Below are 27,293 nucleotides of genomic sequence, written 5' to 3' on the forward strand. Positions count from 1 at the left end.
TAAGAATCTGGCCCTTAGATATCCCTGTAACTTTATATACCTACAGTAAGATCTGCCTTAGATATCCCTGTAACTATATATACCTACAGTAAGATCTGGCTTAGATATCACTGTAACTGTATATATACCTACAGTAAGATCTGCCTTAGATATCCCTGTAACTTTATACATATATATCAACAGTTAAGTCTGGTTTAGCGATCACTGTATATGTAACTATATTTACCTACAGTTCAATCGGCTGTAATTTTGAGTGGTGACAGTCTCGGCTGTAATTTTGAGTGGTGACAGTCTAACAACCAACAATAAAGAATTGTCCTAAAATTTTGACAATTGGTGATAGTTACTGAATTGCAACTACTTGTTGTGTCTTGCATTCTTTTTTGCATTACCCTTGTTGGCAATACGGAGTTTCATTAATCTTGTTATGATGGAGTTTATCACTCAAGGTTCATGACCGATCAAGTTAGAATCTGTTTTATGAATTCAACATTACTTAGTGATTCATGTATTCAACATTTCTTTGTGATTCATGTCACACCTTTACCTGCTATATTGGAACAAATTAAAAGCAATATGAGCATGACCTCATATAGATATATCTCCTCCCCAGACCTACCGACCTAATCCAGCGTTCAAGTGTGATCTTTGATTGAAATGCTGACTGTTTACCACCAAAATTTTACCAGGTGTAGAACTTGATTGTGAGGTTTGATGAACAAATTCTGTTTAGGGGTCCATGTGATATGTTGTAGACAAGCTTTGCACTGATTCACAAACTCACAGACAAAGTGGTGACTTATATATAACCCCTTTAGATGGGTAGTATAATTACAAAACAACAACAGCCTTCACATGTATCATATTGTACATGTTAGATGATCCACAACACTTACGTCAATAACAAGTAAAACTACAATTCTGACACCTTAAATTGAAATGGCTACAACTGCACCAATGCCATATACATGTAAACATAACATTTTTCATTGCATAATTGTTTTCTTTTCATAATACCCACATGTTTTCTTATATGCTTTGTAGTATAAAAGTGTTAGTGCAGAAAGACAACAATGAATTCTGTTAGCAATGGTCACATTTTCTCAATCATGCAATACACACACAACAATGTAGTTCTCATGGGATGCACAACTCTACTGACATCTTCAGTTTATACAGTATAATTATCTTTGAGAAGTGAACATTTTGAACAATGCAATGGGAATCGGGCAGATTTTTTGTATAATTTGATAAATTCAGATATGTCTGAAACAACACAGAATATGATTAGCTTAATACAACTTCCAAGTTTTAAAATATCTGAGAATAAGACACTGATGACCTACAGTACTTAGAAATCTGCTTTGCATTATTGCTACCATCCAAGGATATAGAGAATACATGGTCAGTGTCTTTAAATATAAGCTGTATTTTATTTAATTTTGGCGAGGGTAAAGAAAGACAAAAGTGGCAAGCCTTGGCGAGCCACTTTTGTCTTTCTGTCCCGAGCCAAAAATACAGCATATAATTTAAGACACTGACCATGTGCATGTATTCTATTCATTCTGCAACAGTTATCAAAAATAATCATTTTGGAATGAAACGGTATCAACTATAATTCAAATATGTTCACTTTTTAAACGTTGTTTCACTTGGAAGTAGGCTAGTCAAATTGACACACATGCTAAGATTCCAAAATACAGCTTTTTTCCGTCACTGCTGTATACAGCAAAAATATATATGGTGGGTGTATTCCGACAATGCGGTGGCAGTTGCAGGATAAAGCATTATAATTGGTTGCTATACCAGCCATATTGTGGGGATTGCACATGGATATAAATAGTCTATATACTTTGATTGGCTCGCTACCATTATTTATATGCAGTGATTGGTACCTCTGTCTGATGTCACCATTCACAGAGGTACCAATGGGGAAATTATTTGCAAACAAAATGTTGTTGATAAAATCAGAGAGATCCGAATGGTTTAAACAAAATTGCTGGACATCAATCTGCTATTGCACACATGGTGGCACTATTGTTTGCTTATGGTTGGAAATCAATAAAATCAGAGAGATATGGGCGTGAGAGAAACTCCAGAGTACCACCTGACCAACATGTACACCTAGCAGGTCAACAGTTGTTCGCTCATGGATTACTTTAACACCAAATTACATCTATAAATAAATTCTCAGCATAACTAAGCAAATTTCAACACGTCCATTTATCTCAAATTTTACTATAACTGCTTACTAATACATAATGCTGTTGGTAGTCATCTAAGCATTATGGGAAGCTAATACTTGTAACCCATCATTAACACATAAATTGCACTTGATGAACATTTTGTTAAGGGGAGGTAATTCTGACAAACCTCCTGGAACAGTTTGTTAAGGGGAGATAATTCTGACAAATACAAGGTAATTCTGACAAATCGCCTTCATTTATTGTATAATTATTGTTTCTAATGTGAAAAAAAAATTCAAAATCAAACAGGAAATACAGTAACTGGTAAATTTCTGTGGTCCTAAGCAAATCACAGCTAATATTCAACATCCAATTAGAGGTAATCTTAATCAATTCAATAGCTAAGCTGTTAAAATTTTATAACACTGAAATTTGTGTACACTAAATTAAACTTTAATAAACTTAAACAAGAGGCCCAAAGGGCCTGCATTGCTCACCTGGATATTTCAGTAATTGTGGCAAAATAGCTTAATTTAATTTATATTTCAAATATTTTCCTACTTTTTAACTGGGTCAAAATTATTAACCCATTTATACAATATTGGATTTTCTTAATCTAATAATGATCCTGACCACACCCTCTGTTTATACCTCATAGTCAAATAATAATCCAGACCATATTTCATAAAATTGCATTCAGGACTAGTAGGGATTTAAATCAAATGTTGACGGATGACAGACAGACAACAGACGGACGGACAGACGCTGCACCAGGGCATAAGGTCACCAGCCCTTCAAGCCAGATGAGCTAAAAATTTGAAACTCGTTTGTGGGATATCATTTCCATCTTATAATCTGCAGTCAAAACTGTCTAAGGTACACAAAAAATATGGCTTTTTTTCATAGAACAGATGCATTGAGACAAACCATGCAGAATATGCATTTTTTGGATTATCATTTACAACCAATTAATATTATGATTAAAGATAAAAGACTTCCTTCAATATACATAACAATATCATATGTATATTGGTTTATAATCAAAGCCCCACATATTTCCTTAAAATATCTGAGGTAGACCATTACTTCAGCTGGTCCCAAAACATTACATCACAACAAAAGCAATTATCGTAGTCATCACAGCTTATCAGATAATTCTGAAATGTGAACACTGTTGTGGATTTGATAGTACAATGTACTTCCCTAGGCTATTTACATAAGTAACAGCCATCCTATACTGTTATACACATCCTGATTGTCTTTGTCACACTCATTCAAACACCACAGTATGCAACATCATACATAGATACTTTTGACAAAGGTTGTTGAATGTATATCACATGTTTTTTCATTGTGTAGAATATCATTAGGCAACACCTGCATAATTCTAACATTGTGTGTTTTGACATTTAATGTAATTGTTGAGTAATAGCTTCTGAAAAGGAATATTTCCCAAGGTATATAACCTTAAATCGTTATATGACAACATAGCAGTGTATACTATATCACATGTAAACTGCTATACAATGATATCACAAAGTTTAGTGAAGTTGTTCATCACAATATACCTATCACAGGACAGTTTTCTATTGCAGACACTTTCATGTCCAAGCACAATTATAATTAATTTTGACAATATATATTATAACACATTTTTTTAAACCATTATACATCCTTTCCTTTGAGTCAATTTAGTAGTCTGTTTATCGTCTTGGCAGGCAATTTGAAAAGGCATGTCCATGCCACGACCTTACACTACACAAAAGGCAGATGCTCTCATCCTAGCTGGATATTCGAACACTTAAACACTGTTTTGCTATCCTTGTTAAGCAGAACCATTCATATTCCCCTCTTCTAGCATAGTGTTATATGTCCAGACGTCATCAACTTTGTGAAAATACTGAAAGAAAAGAAAACATGTCGCACTTTTTTGAAAACAAAATATTGTCACCTTTTTTTAATGTTAAAGAGTTATCATATCAGGACACTAATCATTTAAACTTCATTTTATTATCAATATTTAAAGATTAATAACTTGTATAGGTTATATTAAAAATAACTGTACATGAAAACTGAATTAAATTAAATAACTGACTATTAAGCCAGTTTATGACAAAACGAGAGTTCAATAATCATTGTTTTTTAATATTATCTCGAGTTCAGTAAAGCTGACTGAAGATTAATTACTTACCTTAGTAGGGAAATCAGTGCTGGTTTCCTTTCTGTGTCGCTCTCCTTCTCTCTGTCTCTCTTCCAGCTGATCAACAGAAAATCATGAGGGATCATTCCATGTCACCCACCCAAATTTAAGATATTTAATACAAGTTTAACATCTTTGTGAAAAGTTTCAGTTAAACAAAAACACAACAAACTAGAAATTGTTGGCTAACAATTTGACGGGCTTTTCACCTTCTTAGCATAAATGACCTAAAGGCTTGGTATTTCAAAAGGTAAAAAAAAACTATTTAAAAACACTTGATAGGTCATCCACATTCTAGTTTTGAATTAATCTGGCATCTGAAATGAAACGTTTCAACAGATATTGGACGAGGGGAGGTAACTCGTACAGCACATTGTACGAGTTATCTCCCCTCGTCCAACTAACGTTATATCTCAGATGCCAGATTAATTGAAAATTTCGTACCGCGTTAATGGCAAATGTTACCGAAACACTAAAAACATCAAAATCATCAGAATAACATGCTGCATCATACTGAGAATTTTTTTTGGAAAAAGATTGAAAAATGAAGATTTTCTAAAAATAGACTAATTTGACCCCATAGCGAACTCTTTTATTTGACCTCTGACCTAAAAACTTTTGGTGAGTAAAAGTTAGCGCTAGGCATTATCTACATATAATATAATTACATGACCTTTGTAAAATTAATGCTTTTTAAGTTATGGCTATTTCAAACTTTTTTAATATATGACGTCATGGCGGCCATATTGGATTTCGGACCGAGCCCAAGAAATCAAAACCTGGTCAGTGCAATCTCATAGTGATGTTGTCAAAGTTTGTGCTGAATCGCACTGGCGGAATTGGAGGAGAAAATTAAAATGTGCATGGTCTTGATGCAAAAAAAGAACAATGGAAATATTCAAAGTGGCATACCGCCTTAACGTGAATCGTTACCGAAAAACTAAAGACATCAAAATCATTGGAATAACATACTGAATCATATTTCAAAAGAAGTTTTGAAAAATATTGAAAAATGAAGATTTTCTAAAAGTAGATGAACTTGACCCCTTAGCGAGCTTTTTAATTAGGCATATTTTGTGTTAAGATGGCATAGCAAAAAGTTAGCCCCTTAATTATTCTACATATTATATAATTGCATGAACCTTGTAGATTAAACAGTTTTCGAGTTATGGTCATATCAAACTTTTAAGGTATGACGTCATAGCGGCCATATTGGCTTTTTGACCTACTTAATAATAGATGACTGCACCCCTTTGCCATATGCCATATAATGTAAGATAAATGTTACTGTCATACCTCCTACCATTTCGGAGTGAATCGTTCCGCAAAATCGAGTGCAGAAAAATAATTAAATAAGTATTTATATAATAATCCGAATTTTTATGTTAATGACGGTAGCGACAAAACAACAACTGTTCAGAATACATGATGACAAAATTAGATGATCTGACCACACGGGAACCTTATACGATGTTTACTTGCCGAAATATACGCAATTTAATTTTAATCCAAACCACCACACAGCTTCAGGTCGCCATCTTTGCTCAAATCAAAGCATCTGGGCGTTTGAAAGAGTTAGTATTGCAAAGCTTCTAAACGATCTTGTGATACAAATTCTAAGATTATAATAGAAACAAAATGTGAATTTTAGAATAATTTGATTTCAATTACTTTTAGTATATAGGTCTCTGGGTTAGCGAATCGTTGCAATTATTTACGATGAAACTTTAATGTTGCACTAAATACTGATCACAATATTTCTATTTAGACATTTTTTTAATTCTTCCATTTCATTTAATTCATTTCAAGTGTTGATTTAGATTTCCCAATAAATTCGTGGGAAATGAATTTGATGACGTAACCGGAAGCCCACATGCTATTAGAATGTGACCCGGAAAATATGCATGACGATAATAAAAACAGAAGATCATTGAACATTATACCGGATTATTTTCGCATTTTTTTGAGACACTAATGTGCTTAGATACAACGGAAGGTAACACTTATTTTGTTCATAGCTATCGTATCAAGTAAAACGAACAGTTATTGCGAAAATAGCAGTATTTGCTTTACCTAGTTGAGATAGACCTACTTTCGTTTAACAGTTTGTTACAGATATGGTCGTATAATAATTCATCTACCCAACCATAGTCGATCTAATTACTAATCCGCGAATTTTTCTATTAAGAATATTTGTACTTCTCATGTACAGTGCATCTTTGTTTAAAATTGACTGGTATGCAGGTCTGATCCTATTTTCCTCGTGATCAGCTGACCCTGACCACAGGTCAACGTTACGATCGTATCCTTTCGTAAAAACTTCATAATAAATGTTTATATTATCCACGGCATATTCGTCTTGATTACTACAATTTTCTACCTTCTTGCAGAGATATTATAATGTTAAAGATAATGTAACTATAGATTGAAAAATACTGCACATATCAACGAAAGACAATGCTTTCCCTAGATTAAAATGTTTTAGAATCTAATGCTACTGGTCACACAATATCTTTTTATATCTATTCTTTAAGTGGATGGATATGGCAACATTTTAAATACTTTCATATATAAATACTTATAACCGGTAAGCTTGTAATAATAATAATAAACAGAACAAAAACAATAGGTCTTTTCACCATTTGGTGAAAAGCCCTAATAAATGTAAAGCCAGCAAGCGTACAAGAACAAATCCAATGATTGCGAAATTCACCGGCGGCGGCAATCACACTATGAATTCATTATTTATGTATGCATAAGCATGTATAAACCAAATGAGAAGGGATACTTACAAATTAAAATCTCACAGACTAGAGATACTTACAAATTAAAATCTAACAGACTAGGGAAACTTACAAATTTAAATCTTACAGATTAGGGATACTTACAAATTAAAATCTTACAGACTAAGAAAACTTAGAAATTAAAATCTCACAGACTAGAGATACATGTGTACTTACAAATTAAAATCTTACAGACTAGAGATACTTACAAATTAAAATCTCACAGACTAGAGATACTTACAAATTAAAATCTTACAGACTAGAGATACTTACAAATTAAAATCTCACAGACTAGAGATACATGTGTACTTACAAATTAAAATCTTACAGACTAGAGATACTTACAAATTAAAATCTCACAGACTAGAGATACTTACAAATTAAAATCTTACAGACTAGAGATACTTACAAATTAAAATCTCACAGACTAGAGATACTTACAAATTAAAATCTTACAGACTAGAGATACTTACAAATTAAAATCTTAGACTAGAGATACTTACAAATTAAAATCTTAGACTAGGGATACTTACAAATTAAAATCTTACAACTAGGGATACTTACGAAGTGTTTATGCTCAGTTGCTGTATTTACATCCCCGATTTTAAGAGCATTTGTTACGTGTTCCCACAGCTTGCGTGATTCATAGTCTCCCTGTTTACCGAGCGGTCGTACCCTCTTCCGGAGTATGTTTAGGTTGTTCACATCAATAATTTTAGTCTCTCCCTGAACATAAAAACAAGTGATGACTCAGAACAGTACTCATACAAATCTTTTCTTTCTTGATGAAATGTATAAAACTGTCCTAATTGCAATAAAAAATAAAGAATATTAAATTTTGTGGAATATACATAAAAATGAACAGGTTTAGATAGGAATTTTTTTCAATTATATAGTTGAAGATTCCAAAAAGATTTTAGCTCTATGCATAACATTACAAATATCTGATACATGTGAGCATCATGCATTCATTGATTACGGTTTTATTCTGTGTCGCCCGACCATTTTAAATGGGTTAATATGTTAAAGCCCTAATCAACAAACACCAAACATTTGTGTGACGATGATCAGCTAACTATGATCCCTATCCCTACAGTTATACACAAGACATTCCATGTACATAAAGCACCACTCAGTCTACTTATGTCCTTACATTTGCATAGCTGAACTCGAGAATGTTGTTCCATTCCCCCTGAACTTTACAGGGGACAGTGCCGAGACTGGTGTTCTTCACTTCAGCAGACACCCGGTGTAGCTTCCCTCCATAGAATGGCTGTACATAAAGATAACAGGTGACCAATCAAATACAACTTCAGGGCAATTCAAACCAAATGTCTACAAAAGTCGTCAATTTCATAAAAATACATTTTAACAGCAATCAACCTCCACCTCTTTTTTAGTTTTGGTTTGATTTGTATTTTCCTTTTTTTATATACAATCATAAGACTTGAGGACCAAGTACACAGTCTTTTGACTCAAAGTGTGTTCAGTCTTATGACTCAAGGTGTGGACTGACTATCAAGTGATTGCAATACTTAGTCTTATGGTTCAAGGTGTGTTCAGTCTTATGACTCAAGGTGTGGACTGACTATCAAGTGATTGCGATACTCAGTCTTATGACTCTAGGTGTGGACTGACTATCAAGTGATTGCGCTACTCAGTCTTATGACTCAAGGTGTGGATTGACCATCAAGTGACTACGATACTCAGTCTTATGACTCAAGGTGTGGACTGACTATCAAGTGATTGTAATACACAGCCTAAGGATTTAAAGTGGGGATTGGCCATCAAATGATTGCAATACTACAGCAATACTGTAATACCTTAGTGTGGAATGTGACATTGGAAACAAAATTGGTCTTTTGACAGTTGATTGTAATCTTGTCACCCATCTCAGCCCAGGGAACAGTGAGTATAGACCGAGCATAGGCACTGGGCATCATAAACACATACTCTTCATCATGCTGCAGTAGCTTCAAACATACTGAAACACAACATACAGACAAATAGAGACAGCTGTAAATTTTATTTCGTGCAATACAATGGTTGAGAAATTTGAAAAATACATTCTGTATTCAGTAGTTGGTTTTTATCGAATATGTTCTCAGTCTTAGAGACAGGATAAAATTTAAGACAATAATTATGTAATTGTATGATGTTTGACCAACCAGGCATTGTAAAACAATATAAGCATTCCTCTAGACATTTTGTCTGCTCTGAGCAGGCTAATATTATACTGAAGTGACACAGTTAAGAACCTACTTTTGCCCACCATCTGTACTCCTACAGACATGCCCATGAAGCGTGACTTGGTATATATGGAGGCATTCATGCACATCTGTTTTTCTGGACACTCAAAATAAAAGGCTGACACTGCAAAAACAAACATTACAATTACAAAAATTGCATTAATACAACAGCATTCAGAAGTGGAGAATTTACATAAATCATCATCCATGAGAAAAGTTACTGGGTAAGGTATAGCAGGGGGATTGGAAAAGATGTTATCTTTAAAACAAACAGTGATTAAAACTCTGCAAGCTTTCCAAAATGTGTTTTCTTTGTCAAGCAAAGACTACAAACGACTTGAGCTGTGATGCGATGGTATGAAAGTGTTAAGTCAGCTTTCAAATTGACATGACACATTTTCTTTCCAATCACTCTCTAATAATGCTGACAATCTGACGGAGATGTGACGTTTTATCCATTCCAAGTCTTAGTTATGTTAAAATGGAGTCATAAAGATGAAATATCTTTTCAAATCATATGAAACTGAAAAATCTTGTTCTTTACCTGGGGGATGGTGTGAGACCTGCTCAGCACAAAATGTCAACTGAACTGGTTTATTACAGGTTTCACCTTCCTTTTCAATTGTCTGATTTTCCTGGTCAGGTGATCCAGAAGTGTTTTTTGATTGGCTAGATTTGTTGTTATTTTCTTGTAAGCGCCAGGAGCAATGAAAGGTTTCTCCAATGATAGGATTGTAAGGCTTTTTGGCAACAGAGCCCTAGGTAAATAGGTAAAACAACACTTTAAAGTCAATGTAGAAGGAACTTATACCCATTCAACAATTAATTCTACAAGTTTAAAGTTCTGAGCAAAAATGAAAACTGAAACTGCATCTGTTTGGAAATTTTACATCACAGAATTATTTTGCAATGGCAAACTTTATATCTAATAAAGAAAACCAGTTCTTAATCTACACCATGGCTGCTAGTGGAAGTAGAGCAAGTCAGACTATTACAGACACTTACCTGTCGGGCTGCATGGAAAGACGTGAGGTACCATTCGAGGACAGCCAGCATCCGAGACTCAGGATCTGGAAGGTCAGCAATTCTGTAAAGGAGAATTTATATGTTGAAGCAACTCATCATTCTTCATGAAATCTTATTACCTAGCTTATCAACATGCTATTACAATATCATACAATCCCTCATTTTTTAACGTGTAATTAGGGAAAAGAGTTATCCACAAAGTGTTATTACTCACTTGAGAAAGAAGTCAGGATGAGCCATACAGTCAGCGAACATTTCTAGTAGGGAACGGCGTTCCAGAATAAAAGTAGGAAGAACCACCTACAAGAAAACAAACTAATATTACCTCATCACCCTTCATAGGCTTATATAGTTACATGAAGTATTTTGTCAGTAAATGGAAGACTAAAAGTTTTTAACATAAAGAATAGCCTGGGGAACAATGAAAAATACTGAACACAATCTTGATAATGTATTATTTTTGCATTATTACACCAAGAAATCAGTATTGCTTCATCATGGATTTTATGGGTAATTTTAAGTTTCAAGGTATCTTTGTTTCAGTATGGGAAATGTAAGATTGGTTGACACCAACCTATGTCTGAAAAAGCCATTCTAATGTCTGGTACTGAGAATTTCTTTACACAATATTAATTAAAAAACGTTGGATTTCAATTTTAATATATCTTATTAAAAAATGTGTGAATATTCAATATAACACTGCCACAAAAAATACAAACTATACAGTATTATTTACCTCCAGTATCATATATGTACCGGTATCTTCTACAGAGTTATTGTAATATTTACTATTTGTACCAAGCAACAGAACTCTTTGGTATTAATATTTTTGGGTACTGGTAAAAATGTCAAAATATTCAAGGAGCTTAATATAAAATTCCGCAATGTCAAAAAATGTGTGACTTCGGACTTAGGAATAATTTACGGATACTGACCTTGGTAAGATCCATGCCAAGTTTGAGCTGAGAGAGGAGGTGAAGGATGACACTTTTGTGTTCCTCCACCTCGTTACCAAGGTCTGTGTCCCTGTAGCTGGCACTGTCCTCTACTTCCTCATCATGGTTAATTGGACCTGACAATACAAAACATTCACAGGGTGGTCAGAAAGTTACAATTTAAAGCTGGTCAGAAAGTTACAATTTAAAGCTGTCAGAAAGTTACAATTTAAAGCTGGTCAGAAAGTTACAATTTAAAGCTGTCAGAAAGTTACAATTTAAAGCTGGTCAGAAAGTTACAATTTAAAGCTGGTCAGAAAGTTACAATTTAAAGCTGTCAGAAAGTTACAATTTAAAGCTGTCAGAAGGTTACAATTTAAAGCTGTCAGAAGGTTACAATTTAAAGCTGTCAGAAAGTTACAATTTAAAGCTGGTCAGAAAGTTACAATTTAAAGCTGTCAGAAAATTACAATTTATTTAGCTTTACAAACTCTCCTTTTCTTCTTGTCTTTAAACCTGTGTAACATACCAAAATTTCCTATTCCTTCAATATCTCCATCTTAAGGTATTCTTAGACTAATATTTGCAGGATGTAATAATTGTTTATATACATTTCATTACAGTGAGGCTATGATGAGTAAAAATGACCAATGTCTGACAAGTAATATGTTTCGTACGTCACTATGAAACAGATCCGAAATAAATGTTAATTTCTGCTTATCGCTCATCTTGGGTTTCAATTATTCACGAAAACTTTGTGTCAAATATTCATGAAACTTTGTGTAAATTTTAAAAAAGTATTAGAGAAATATTTGTATCAAGTACTCATGAAAACAACATAAATGAAGTTGACTCAAATATCAAAACACCAGCATTCTGACTACAAGATTTTAAAGTTTCCATGAATTTGTTTAACATGTTACTGTGGAAACCATAAAGGTGACAACTGAAACAATAGGAATCTGCACATAGATGATTGATCATACCACATCACGTTATATTATTATACACTGATAACAGGGTAGCCTAAATCTGTGATTCATCATGTATAAATATGATAAACATTACATAAACTGCACTTCGCTTTTGGCGACTTGAGACAATTTGAGACCAAAGCAAAAAAAAAAAACAAACAGCTATACACTTCTTTGGCAATTAAAAACTGTGTTTTAAAAAATTTTGACAATTTGTTCCCTTTGTCCAGCAAAGACTTTTAAAGACCTAGCTTTGATGACAGTTCACTCTTCAGTAAAAGTGTTGAAAGTCAACTGTCATGTTTTCGAGACACATTTCCGTCCCAATAGCACTCTAATACTGCAGGCAGTCTGTTCCTTAATTGTATCAGTCACTTGCACTCTTTCTTGACAAAGGAAACACAACCAATTGCTGTTTGTTTTAATGACAAAAAATCTATCCATATAATATTGATACCATACTGATGTCTCTCATCCCAAACATCAAAAGACTTCCTTACTCAGGAACACAAAGTACCACATACAGGCCGAGGGTAAAGAAATAAAGGATATATATCAATCGCTAACATGCCAAAAACAGGGAATACTCAAGAGGTGCTTTTGAAATGAAAGATAACAAGGAAATGAAATAAAACAAATATATTTTGCATGCTTGTTTCTTTTTTATATACAGTGTTATTTACCCCGAAATATTTAACAAAATATATTTTTTTGTGAAAAATAGGTTACTATGTACCAAGTGTTTGTGAAATGTGTTAATCTGTATGGTGTCCCTGTAGTCCTAACAGTGTTAGTATGGTTTGAACACCACGACAATCTGAACTACTGACAATGAGATCAATTGGGATATTTACAGACTTCATGGATCTTCTCCAATATCAAACATAACCACCTTCACCCAAGGGAAATTCAATAATAACCTTTGTCCAGGGTCATACCCTTTGACCTTGAGGAAATGCTCGGTTAACTACTTACCATCCTGGACTTGGTCAGGCAATGTAAATGGCAGTGATGTGGCCGAAGAGAAACTTCCTGTAGGAGAGGGCACTCCCCCAGAACTGGTGGCTTTAGGCACAGCCACATGAGTATTACTGTGGTAAAGGAGTATGGGGGTTAATGCTGTTCCATCAATATCTACATGGGACCATACACTTACCGGTAATATCAGAAACATGATATGGCAGGCCATCGATATTCATCTGATTACATAATTATGTATATTCATGCTTAGTCTAAGTATTGATATGATTACCAACTTCTTTAAATATTTTCTTTACTTGTTATTTTTATTTAAATACAACAAACAACATTTAATACACTCAACTTATTTCCAGCACAATCCTTTTTTCTTTTTTAATTTCAAAAACTGTAATTTTTAAAGACGTAATTTTCATAGTAATGTCACTGAGTTATGACCTCATTCAGATACGTAAAATGTTGAACAGCACTGTTAGGGTTGACATTGCTCTGTGATAAAGAACAGGTTAGATGATAAGACAGTTTTTCACATGTAAACTTACACTGGTTGTGTGTTAGGGTCGCCCCAGTTGATAGCGGTAGTATTAGGGACAGGTTTGACGGAGGCTCCCTATGAAAGAGACAAAACAAGACTGTCAGGAAAGCCAGCAAGCTATATACAGTAACTCTGTCAGGGTTAGGAATGTACAAAAGTGATGGGCTATCATGAATCTAAACAAAACAATAACCTGTTGGATTTACCTGGTTAAAGCAACCAGAATGTTAAGCATTTTTAGGTTAGGAATGTGCCATCATAGCAATGTCTAGTTGTAGGTATATACATGTATCATGTTAATGTTTATCTACCTGAACCCACATAACATCATTAATATAACATAATATTATACAAATTGATTTGAATATGTTATAACTCAGTCTGTTCAATATGTAGGCAAGAATACTTTGTATTACTTGAATGCTGAAGGCTAACTTTAATCTTAATTGCTACAATTTTCTATTCTTTTTATAAAAGTCCAGTATATGTATAAGTCTGTATTGTTAAAGACTACACTGCAACACAATGTTCTCATTCTACACAATCTACATTACAGTAGACTAAAAGATTTTGAAAAAAAAGGATATTTGCAATCTTTTTCATGCAACAGAAAAAATAGAAAAAACATGATACTTCACTGAAGCAGGACATTTAAATTCAACAGGGAAAATAGCAAAACAAATTTACTGAAACCTGTAACAACAACAACTAAGACGGCTCCAGACAGAATACTCAGTCTAATTTTTTTAAGAAATATCTCAAATTAACAAGTATTTTATATCTCTGCATGATTAGCTTAAATCCCTATCAATACACTTTTTACAGTACATTTTGGTATAGGTTTCAGGTTTCAATATTTTTCAACATTTACCTAATGGAAATGAGTGAAAACTTGATATACAAACTATTTTTGAAGGAACTATGTCTTAGATCTCATCAATTATAACTGTCTTATTAATGAAGGACTAGGTGTTCTTGAAAATGGAATTACAATTCTGACTGAAAGTGTCTAAAACGTCACAGAGATGACTACATCTGTCACCACCTAGTTTTATATATCATAAATACTGGATAATAAGTTTCTGCAAGCCTTATGATAAAGTGTACTTAATTTAACAATTTCCTCAGAATGACCAACATGAAGATTGGAGCTTGAGACAAGGAAGAATAAAAAGAGCTTTAAAGGGAAAGACCGAAAGGAACAACATAATAGGTGTGCATGCTAACAACATACCTGTCGCTGTTGTAACATCTTCAGGCATTGTGATAGACAGGTAAGGGTAGCGTTGGAGGTCGCCTTGATCAGTAATATATCCTGTAATGGTACAAAGTTCATTAAAAATATAAGTCTCCATAACTTGATTTTAATACATAATTGGTACTTCATCATTAACAGGCACTAAATACTTCATACACAATGAAATATACATCTACAATTAGTATATCAATTCTATACAATTCTTACTTAAACATATTTCAGCAAATTTTCAAAAAGAAAAAGAAATGAAAACCTTTCCCTAACTTTTGAAAAATAGCTTTCCAAAATTTATGAATAACATTACCTGGGTATTTTCTAATTAATACTAAATTAAATATAAATTTAGATAATAAAAGTAATGTTAAATTCACATGCTTGAAATAAATTTGCTCCAGAACAAAATACTTACTGGATCAAGTCCTGAAATTGTTTCTCCGGCAGAAGGAAGGTGCTACAATTACAATACATTTTTATTGAAAAGAAAAAGTAACTGCCATCATTCCAAATATATATCATAATAGGTTGCCGATGTACATTCAAAATGGCTGGTGGGGAAACAACAAAATTGCTAAGATCTCTGTAACTTGACTTTGTGACTTGTGTTCATTAATGCAACCTCTTCCAAACTAAAGCTCTGGTCCCACCAATACTATAATCAACATAATAACAGCAATTTCACTTAAAAAAACACAAAAAGGGATGTGCTCAATCAACCATGTACAGGGGACCGTGTGAAGTCTTGGTAGAAGAAAATAAAAATCTATGGTTAAAAGACCGAGGAATATATCAGCAGATCAGTAGGGTAAAACCTTTCTATCTGAAAAAAGTGGGAGTGCCCCTATAGGGACAGGTATGCTTATTAGGTCAAATAAGGCATCTCAAACTCTATGGAGTTTGTCTGAGGTCAAATTAAACAAGCTGTAATATAACCAACAGTGTGTGTCCACACCTGGTCAAACTAAACAGGCTGTAATGTCACCAACAGTCCACACCTGGTCAAACTAAACAGGCTGTAATATAACCAACAGTCTACACCTGGTCAAACTAAACAGGCTGTAATATAACCAACAGTCTACACCTGGTCAAACTAAACAGGCTGTAATATAACCAACAGAGTTTGTCCACACCTGGTCAAACTAAACAGGCTGTAATATAACCAACAGTCTACACCTGGTCAAACTAAACAGGCTGTAATATAACCAACAGAGTTTGTCCACACCTGGTCAAACTAAACAGGCTGTAATATAACCAACAGTGTGTGTCCACACCTGGTCAAACTAAACATGCTGTAATATAACCAACAGTCTACACCTGGTCAAACTAAACAGGCTGTAATATAACCAACAGTCCACACCTGGTCAAACTAAACAGGCTGTAATATAACCAACAGTCCACACCTGGTCAAACTAAACAGGCTGTAATATAACCAACAGTCCACACCTGGTCAAACTAAACAGGCTGTAATATAACCAACAGTGTGTGTCCACACCTGGTCAAACTAAACAGGCTGTAATATAACCAACAGAGTTTGTCCACACCTGGTCAAACTAAACAGGCTGTAATATAACCAACAGTCCACACCTGGTCAAACTAAACAGGCTGTAATATCACCAACAGTCCACACCTGGTCAAACTAAACAGGCTGTAACATCACCAACAGAGTGTGTCCACACCTGGTCAAACTAAACAGACTGTAATATAACCAACAGTCCACACCTGGTCAAACTAAACAGGCTGTAATATCACCAACAGTGTGTGTCCACACCTGGTCAAACTAAACAGGCTGTAATATAACCAACAGTGTGTGTCCACACCTGGTCAAACTAAACAGGCTGTAATATAACCAACAGTCTACACCTGGTCAAACTAAACAGGCTGTAATATAACCAACAGAGTGTGTCCACACCTGGTCAAACTAAACAGGCTGTAATATAACCAACAGAGTGTGTCCACACCTGGTCAAACTAAACAGGCTGTAATATAACCAACAGTCCACACCTGGTCAAACTAAACATGCTGTAATATAACCAACAGTCCACACCTGGTCAAACTAAACAGGCTGTAATATCACCAACAGTGTGTGTCCACACCTGGTCAAACTAAACAGGCTGTAATATAACCAACAGTCTACACCTGGTCAAACTAAACAGGCTGTAATATAACCAACAGTCCACACCTGGTCAAACTAAACAGGCTGTAATATCACCAACAGTCCACACCTGGTCAAACTAAACAGGCTGTAATATCACCAACAGAGTGTGTCCACACCTGGTCAAACTAAACAGGCTGTAATATAACCAACAGTCTACACCTGGTCAAACTAAACAGGCTGTAATATAACCAACAGTCCACACCTGGTCAAACTAAACAGGCTGTAATATCACCAACAGTCCACACCTGGTCAAACTAAACAGGCTGTAATATCACCAACAGAGTGTGTCCACACCTGGTCAAACTAAACAGGCTGTAATATAACCAACAGTCTACACCTGGTCAAACTAAACAGGCTGTAATATCACCAACAGTCTACACCTGGTGAAACTAAACACACTGTAATATAACCAACAGAGTTTGTCTACACCTGGTCAAACTAAACATGCTGTAATATAACCAACAGTCCACACCTGGTCAAACTAAACAGGCTGTAATATAACCAACAGTGTGTGTCCACACCTGGTCAAACTAAACATGCTGTAATATAACCAACAGAGTTTGTCTACACCTGGTGAAACTAAACACACTGTAATATAACCAACAGTCTACACCTGGTCAAACTAAACATGCTGTAATATAACCAACAGAGTGTGTCCACACCTGGTCAAACTAAACATGCTGTAATATAACCAACAGTCCACACCTGGTCAAACTAAACAGGCTGTAATATAACCAACAGAGTTTGTCTACACCTGGTGAAACTAAACACACTGTAATATAACCAACAGTGTGTGTCCACACCTGGTCAAACTAAACATGCTGTAATATAACCAACAGTGTGTGTCCACACCTGGTCAAACTAAACAGGCTGTAATATAACCAACAGTCTACACCTGGTCAAACTAAACAGGCTGTAATATAACCAACAGTGTGTGTCCACACCTGGTCAAACTAAACAGGCTGTAATATCACCAACAGTCCACACCTGGTCAAACTAAACATGCTGTAATATAACCAACAGTCTACACCTGGTCAAACTAAACAGGCTGTAATATAACCAACAGAGTTTGTCCACACCTGGTCAAACTAAACAGGCTGTAATATCACCAACAGTCCACACCTGGTCAAACTAAACACGCTGTAATATAACCAACAGTCCACACCTGGTCAAACTAAACAGGCTGTTATATCACCAACAGAGTGTGTCCACACCTGGTCAAACTAAACAGGCTGTAATATAACCAACAGTCTACACCTGGTCAAACTAAACAGGCTGTAATATAACCAACAGTCTACACCTGGTCAAACTAAACAGGCTGTAATATCACCAACAGAGTGTGTCCACACCTGGTCAAACTAAACAGGCTGTAATATAACCAACAGAGTTTGTCTACACCTGGTCAAACTAAACACACTGTAATATAACTAACAGTGTGTGTCCACACCTGGTCAAACTAAACATGCTGTAATATAACCAACAGTCCACACCTGGTCAAACTAAACAGGCTGTAATATAACCAACAGAGTGTGTCCACACCTGGTCAAACTAAACAGCTGTAATATAACCAACAGTGTGTGTCCACACCTGGTCAAACTAAACAGGCTGTAATATAACCAACAGAGTGTGTCCACACCTGGTCAAACTAAACATGCTGTAATATAACCAACAGTCTACACCTGGTCAAACTAAACAGGCTGTAATATCACCAACAGTCTACACCTGGTCAAACTAAACAGGCTGTAATATAACCAACAGTCTACACCTAGTCAAACTAAACAGGCTGTAATATCACCAACAGTCCACACCTGGTCAAACTAAACAGGCTGTTATATCACCAACAGAGTGTGTCCACACCTGGTCAAACTAAACAGGCTGTAATATCACCAACAGAGTGTGTCCACACCTGGTCAAACTAAACATGCTGTAATATCACCAACAGTCCACACCTGGTCAAACTAAACAGGGTGTAATATCACCAACAGAGTGTGTCCACACCTGGTCAAACTAAACAGGCTGTAATATAACCAACAGTCTACACCTGGTCAAACTAAACAGGCTGTAATATAACCAACAGAGTTTGTCCACACCTGGTCAAACTAAACAGGCTGTAATATAACCAACAGTCTACACCTGGTCAAACTAAACAGGCTGTAATATAACCAACAGTCCACACCTGGTCAAACTAAACAGGCTGTAATATAACCAACAGAGTGTGTCCACACCTGGTCAAACTAAACAGGCTGTAATATAACCAGCAGTCTACACCTGGTCAAACTAAACAGGCTGTAATATAACCAACAGTCTACACCTGGTCAAACTAAACAGGCTGTAATATAACCAACAGTGTGTGTCCACACCTGGTCAAACTAAACAGGCTGTAATATAACCAACAGTGTGTGTCCACACCTGGTCAAACTAAACAGGCTGTAATATAACCAACAGAGTGTGTCCACACCTGGTCAAACTAAACAGGCTGTAATATAACCAACAGAGTTTGTCCACACCTGGTCAAACTAAACAGGCTGTAATATAACCAACAGAGTGTGTCCACACCTGGTCAAACTAAACAGGCTGTAATATAACCAACAGAGTGTGTCCACACCTGGTCAAACTAAACAGGCTGTAATATAACCAACAGTCCACACCTGGTCAAACTAAACAGGCTGTAATATAACCAACAGAGTTTGTCCACACCTGGTCAAACTAAACAGGCTGTAATATAACCAACAGAGTTTGTCCACACCTGGTCAAACTAAACAGGCTGTAATATAACCAACAGAGTGTGTCTACACCTGGTCAAACTAAACACACTGTAATATAACCAACAGTCCACACCTGGTCAAACTAAACAGGCTGTAATATCACCAACAGTCCACACCTGGTCAAACTAAACAGGCTGTAATATAACCAACAGAGTGTGTCTACACCTGGTCAAACTAAACAGGCTGTAATATAACCAACAGAGTGTGTCTACACCTGGTCAAACTAAACAGGCTGTAATATCACCAACAGTCCACACCTGGTCAAACTAAACAGACTGCAATATAACCAACAGTGTGTGTCCACACCTGGTCAAACTAAACAGGCTGTAATATAACCAACAGAGTGTGTCCACACCTGGTCAAACTAAACATGCTGTAATATAACCAACAGAGTGTGTCTACACCTGGTCAAACTAAACAGGCTGTAATATCACCAACAGTCCACACCTGGTCAAACTAAACAGACTGCAATATAACCAACAGTGTGTGTCCACACCTGGTCAAACTAAACAGGCTGTAATATAACCAACAGTGTGTGTCCACACCTGGTCAAACTAAACAGGCTGTAATATAACCAACAGAGTTTGTCTACACCTGGTCAAACTAAACAGGCTGTAATATAACCAACAGAGTGTGTCCACACCTGGTCAAACTAAACAGGCTGTAATATCACCAACAGAGTGTGTCCACACCTGGTCAAACTAAACAGGCTGTAATATAACCAACAGTCTACACCTGGTCAAACTAAACAGGCTGTAATATAACCAACAGAGTGTGTCCACACCTGGTCAAACTAAACAGGCTGTAATATCACCAACAGAGTGTGTCCACACCTGGTCAAACTAAACAGGCTGTAATATAACCAACAGTCTACACCTGGTCAAACTAAACAGGCTGTAATATAACCAACAGAGTTTGTCCACACCTGGTCAAACTAAACAGGCTGTAATATAACCAACAGAGTTGTCCACACCTGGTCAAACTAAACAGGCTGTAATATAACCAACAGAGTGTGTCTACACCTGGTCAAACTAAACAGGCTGTAATATAACCAACAGAGTGTGTCTACACCTGGTCAAACTAAACAGGCTGTAATATCACCAACAGTCCACACCTGGTCAAACTAAACAGACTGCAATATAACCAACAGTGTGTGTCCACACCTGGTCAAACTAAACAGGCTGTAATATAACCAACAGAGTGTGTCCACACCTGGTCAAACTAAACATGCTGTAATATAACCAACAGAGTGTGTCTACACCTTGTCAAACTAAACAGGCTGTAATATCACCAACAGTCCACACCTGGTCAAACTAAACAGACTGCAATATAACCAACAGTGTGTGTCCACACCTGGTCAAACTAAACAGGCTGTAATATAACCAACAGTGTGTGTCCACACCTGGTCAAACTAAACAGGCTGTAATATAACCAACAGAGTTTGTCTACACCTGGTGAAACTAAACACACTGTAATATAACCAACAGAGTGTGTCCACACCTGGTCAAACTAAACAGGCTGTAACATCACCAACAGAGTGTGTCCACACCTGGTCAAACTAAACAGGCTGTAATATAACCAACAGTCTACACCTGGTCAAACTAAACACACTGTAATATAACCAACAGAGTGTGTCCACACCTGGTCAAACTAAACAGGCTGTAATATCACCAACAGAGTGTGTCCACACCTGGTCAAACTAAACAGGCTGTAATATAACCAACAGTCTACACCTGGTCAAACTAAACAGGCTGTAATATAACCAACAGTCTACACCTGGTCAAACTAAACAGGCTGTAATATCACCAACAGAGTTTGTCCACACCTGGTCAAACTAAACAGGCTGTAATATAACCAACAGTCCACACCTGGTCAAACTAAACAGGCTGTAATATCACCAACAGAGTGTGTCCACACCTGGTCAAACTAAACAGGCTGTAATATAACCAACAGTCTACACCTGGTCAAACTAAACAGGCTGTAATATAACCAACAGTCTACACCTGGTCAAACTAAACAGGCTGTAATATAACCAACAGAGTGTGTCCACACCTGGTCAAACTAAACAGGCTGTAATATCACCAACAGTCCACACCTGGTCAAACTAAACAGGCTGTAATATAACCAACAGAGTGTGTCTACACCTGGTCAAACTAAACAGGCTGTAATATAACCAACAGAGTTTGTCCACACCTGGTCAAACTAAACAGGCTGTAATATAACCAACAGAGTTTGTCCACACCTGGTCAAACTAAACAGGCTGTAATATAACCAACAGAGTTTGTCCACACCTGGTCAAACTAAACAGGCTGTAATATAACCAACAGAGTGTGTCCACACCTGGTCAAACTAAACAGGCTGTAATATAACCAACAGAGTGTGTCCACACCTGGTCAAACTAAACAGGCTGTAATATAACCAACAGTCCTACACCTGGTCAAACTAAACAGGCTGTAATATAACCAACAGAGTGTGTCCACACCTGGTCAAACTAAACAGGCTGTAATATAACCAACAGAGTGTGTCCACACCTGGTCAAACTAAACAGGCTGTAATATAACCAACAGAGTTTGTCTACACCTGGTCAAACTAAACAGGCTGTAATATAACCAACAGAGTGTGTCCACACCTGGTCAAACTAAACAGGCTGTAATATAACCAACAGAGTGTGTCCACACCTGGTCAAACTAAACAGGCTGTAATATAACCAACAGTCTACACCTGGTCAAACTAAACAGGCTGTAATATAACCAACAGAGTGTGTCCACACCTGGTCAAACTAAACAGGCTGTAATATCACCAACAGAGTGTGTCCACACCTGGTCAAACTAAACAGGCTGTAATATAACCAACAGTCTACACCTGGTCAAACTAAACAGGCTGTAATATAACCAACAGTCTACACCTGGTCAAACTAAACAGGCTGTAATATCACCAACAGAGTGTGTCCACACCTGGTCAAACTAAACAGGCTGTAATATAACCAACAGTCTACACCTGGTCAAACTAAACAGGCTGTAATATAACCAACAGAGTGTGTCCACACCTGGTCAAACTAAACAGGCTGTAATATAACCAACAGTCCACACCTGGTCAAACTAAACAGGCTGTAATATAACCAACAGTCTACACCTGGTCAAACTAAACAGGCTGTAATATAACCAACAGAGTGTGTCCACACCTGGTCAAACTAAACAGGCTGTAATATCACCAACAGAGTGTGTCCACACCTGGTCAAACTAAACAGGCTGTAATATAACCAACAGTCTACACCTGTTCAAACTAAACAGGCTGTAATATAACCAACAGAGTGTGTCCACACCTGGTCAAACTAAACAGGCTGTAATATAACCAACAGAGTTTGTCCACACCTGGTCAAACTAAACAGGCTGTAATATAACCAACAGTCTACACCTGGTCAAACTAAACAGGCTGTAATATAACCAACAGAGTGTGTCCACACCTGGTCAAACTAAACAGGCTGTAATATAACCAACAGTCTACACCTGGTCAAACTAAACAGGCTGTAATATCACCAACAGAGTTTGTCCACACCTGGTCAAACTAAACAGGCTGTAATATAACCAACAGTCTACACCTGGTCAAACTAAACAGGCTGTAATATAACCAACAGTCTACACCTGGTCAAACTAAACAGGCTGTAATATCACCAACAGAGTTTGTCCACACCTGGTCAAACTAAACAGGCTGTAATATAACCAACAGTCCACACCTGGTCAAACTAAACATGCTGTAATATAACCAACAGTCTACACCTGGTCAAACTAAACAGGCTGTAATATCACCAACAGAGTTTGTCCACACCTGGTCAAACTAAACAGGCTGTAATATAACCAACAGTCTACACCTGGTCAAACTAAACAGGCTGTAATATCACCAACAGAGTTTGTCCACACCTGGTCAAACTAAACAGGCTGTAATATAACCAACAGTCTACACCTGGTCAAACTAAACAGGCTGTAATATAACCAACAGTCTACACCTGGTCAAACTAAACAGGCTGTAATATCACCAACAGAGTGTGTCCACACCTGGTCAAACTAAACAGGCTGTAATATAACCAACAGTCTACACCTGGTCAAACTAAACAGGCTGTAATATAACCAACAGTCTACACCTGGTCAAACTAAACAGGCTGTAATATAACCAACAGAGTTTGTCCACACCTGGTCAAACTAAACAGGCTGTAATATCACCAACAGAGTTTGTCCACACCTGGTCAAACTAAACAGGCTGTAATATAACCAACAGTCCACACCTGGTCAAACTAAACAGGCTGTAATATAACCAACAGAGTGTGTCCACACCTGGTCAAACTAAACAGGCTGTAATATAACCAACAGAGTGTGTCCACACCTGGTCAAACTAAACAGGCTGTAATATAACCAACAGTCCACACCTGGTCAAACTAAACAGGCTGTAATATAACCAACAGAGTGTGTCCACACCTGGTCAAACTAAACAGGCTGTAATATAACCAACAGTCCACACCTGGTCAAACTAAACAGGCTGTAATATAACCAACAGAGTGTGTCCACACCTGGTCAAACTAAACAGGCTGTAATATAACCAACAGAGTGTGTCCACACCTGGTCAAACTAAACAGGCTGTAATATAACCAACAGTCCACACCTGGTCAAACTAAACAGGCTGTAATATAACCAACAGGTGTGTCCACACCTGGTCAAACTAAACAGGCTGTAATATAACCAACAGAGTGTGTCCATACCTGGTCAAACTAAACAGGCTGTAATATAACCAACAGTCCACACCTGGTCAAACTAAACAGGCTGTAATATAACCAACAGAGTGTGTCCACACCTGGTCAAACTAAACAGGCTGTAATATAACCAACAGTCTACACCTGGTCAAACTAAACAGGCTGTAATATAACCAACAGAGTTTGTCCACACCTGGTCAAACTAAACAGGCTGTAATATAACCAACAGTCTACACCTGGCCAAACTAAACAGGCTGTAATATAACCAACAGTCCACACCTGGTCAAACTAAACAGGCTGTAATATAACCAACAGAGTGTGTCCACACCTGGTCAAACTAAACAGGCTGTAATATAACCAGCAGTCTACACCTGGTCAAACTAAACAGGCTGTAATATAACCAACAGTCTACACCTGGTCAAACTAAACAGGCTGTAATATAACCAACAGTGTGTGTCCACACCTGGTCAAACCAAACAGGCTGTAATATAACCAACAGTGTGTGTCCACACCTGGTCAAACTAAACAGGCTGTAATATAACCAACAGAGTGTGTCCACACCTGGTCAAACTAAACAGGCTGTAATATAACCAACAGTCTACACCTGGTCAAACTAAACAGGCTGTAATATCACCAACAGAGTGTGTCCACACCTGGTCAAACTAAACAGGCTGTAATATAACTAACAGAGTTTGTCCACACCTGGTCAAACTAAACAGGCTGTAATATAACCAACAGTCTACACCTGGTCAAACTAAACAGGCTGTAATATAACCAACAGAGTGTGTCCACACCTGGTCAAACTAAACAGGCTGTAATATAACCAACAGAGTTTGTCCACACCTGGTCAAACTAAACATGCTGTAATATAACCAACAGAGTGTGTCTACACCTGGTCAAACTAAACAGGCTGTAATATAACCAACAGTCCACACCTGGTCAAACTAAACAGGCTGTAATATAACCAACAGTCCACACCTGGTCAAACTAAACAGGCTGTAATATAACCAACAGAGTGTGTCTACACCTGGTCAAACTAAACAGGCTGTAATATAACCAACAGAGTGTGTCTACACCTGGTCAAACTAAACAGGCTGTAATATCACCAACAGTCCACACCTGGTCAAACTAAACAGGCTGTAATATAACCAACAGTGTGTCCACACCTGGTCAAACTAAACAGGCTGTAATATAACCAACAGAGTGTGTCCACACCTGGTCAAACTAAACAGGCTGTAATATAACCAACAGAGTGTGTCCTACACCTGGTCAAACTAAACAGGCTGTAATATAACCAACAGTCCACACCTGGTCAAACTAAACAGGCTGTAATATAACCAACAGAGTGTGTCCACACCTGGTCAAACTAAACAGGCTGTAATATAACCAACAGTGTGTGTCCACACCTGGTCAAACTAAACAGGCTGTAATATAACCAACAGAGTTTGTCTACACCTGGTCAAACTAAACAGGCTGTAATATAACCAACAGAGTGTGTCCACACCTGGTCAAACTAAACAGGCTGTAATATAACCAACAGAGTGTGTCCACACCTGGTCAAACTAAACAGGCTGTAATATAACCAACAGTCTACACCTGGTCAAACTAAACAGGCTGTAATATAACCAACAGAGTGTGTCCACACCTGGTCAAACTAAACAGGCTGTAATATAACCAACAGAGTGTGTCCACACCTGGTCAAACTAAACAGGCTGTAATATAACCAACAGTCTACACCTGGTCAAACTAAACAGGCTGTAATATAACCAACAGTCTACACCTGGTCAAACTAAACAGGCTGTAATATAACCAACAGAGTTTGTCCACACCTGGTCAAACTAAACAGGCTGTAATATAACCAACAGTCCACACCTGGTCAAACTAAACAGGCTGTAATATAACCAACAGAGTGTGTCCACACCTGGTCAAACTAAACAGGCTGTAATATAACCAACAGAGTTTGTCCACACCTGGTCAAACTAAACAGGCTGTAATATAACCAACAGTCTACACCTGGTCAAACTAAACAGGCTGTAATATAACCAACAGTCTACACCTGGTCAAACTAAACAGGCTGTAATATAACCAACAGAGTGTGTCCACACCTGGTCAAACTAAACAGGCTGTAATATAACCAACAGAGTGTGTCCACACCTGGTCAAACTAAACAGGCTGTAATATAACCAACAGTCTACACCTGGTCAAACTAAACATGCTGTAATATAACCAACAGTCCACACCTGGTCAAACTAAACATGCTGTAATATAACCAACAGTCCACACCTGGTCAAACTAAACAGGCTGTAATATAACCAACAGTCTACACCTGGTCAAACTAAACAGGCTGTAATATAACCAACAGTCCACACCTGGTCAAACTAAACAGGCTGTAATATAACCAACAGTCTACACCTGGTCAAACTAAACAGGCTGTAATATCACCAACAGAGTGTGTCCACACCTGGTCAAACTAAACAGGCTGTAATATAACCAACAGTCTACACCTGGTCA

General features: G+C 36.9%; 1 protein-coding gene across 5 annotated transcripts in view; it reads right to left on the reverse strand.

Moving 5' to 3' along the window:
• Positions 1-1,010: 1,010 nt before the first annotated feature.
• The window catches only part of LOC117335462 (oxysterol-binding protein-related protein 11-like), a 58,040-nt gene continuing 31,757 nt past the window's right edge, over positions 1,011-27,293 (reverse strand). For all 5 annotated transcript variants that reach the window (XM_033895468.1, XM_033895467.1, XM_033895471.1 and 2 more), the window contains exons 9-22: positions 15,534-15,575; positions 15,101-15,181; positions 13,874-13,941; positions 13,329-13,444; positions 11,380-11,516; positions 10,659-10,744; positions 10,424-10,505; positions 9,963-10,176; positions 9,432-9,542; positions 8,993-9,153; positions 8,323-8,442; positions 7,734-7,895; positions 4,378-4,443; positions 1,011-4,086 (exon numbers count right to left, since the gene is read on the reverse strand). In XM_033895468.1, coding sequence (XP_033751359.1) covers positions 4,012-4,086; positions 4,378-4,443; positions 7,734-7,895; positions 8,323-8,442; positions 8,993-9,153; positions 9,432-9,542; positions 9,963-10,176; positions 10,424-10,505; positions 10,659-10,744; positions 11,380-11,516; positions 13,329-13,444; positions 13,874-13,941; positions 15,101-15,181; positions 15,534-15,575 — 1,521 coding nt within the window. In that variant the 3' untranslated portion in view covers positions 1,011-4,011. The remainder of the gene's footprint in view (positions 4,087-4,377; positions 4,444-7,733; positions 7,896-8,322; positions 8,443-8,992; positions 9,154-9,431; positions 9,543-9,962; positions 10,177-10,423; positions 10,506-10,658; positions 10,745-11,379; positions 11,517-13,328; positions 13,445-13,873; positions 13,942-15,100; positions 15,182-15,533; positions 15,576-27,293) is intronic.

This window comes from Pecten maximus, chromosome 10 (assembly GCF_902652985.1).
Source record: "Pecten maximus chromosome 10, xPecMax1.1, whole genome shotgun sequence".
Taxonomy (NCBI): domain Eukaryota; kingdom Metazoa; phylum Mollusca; class Bivalvia; order Pectinida; family Pectinidae; genus Pecten; species Pecten maximus.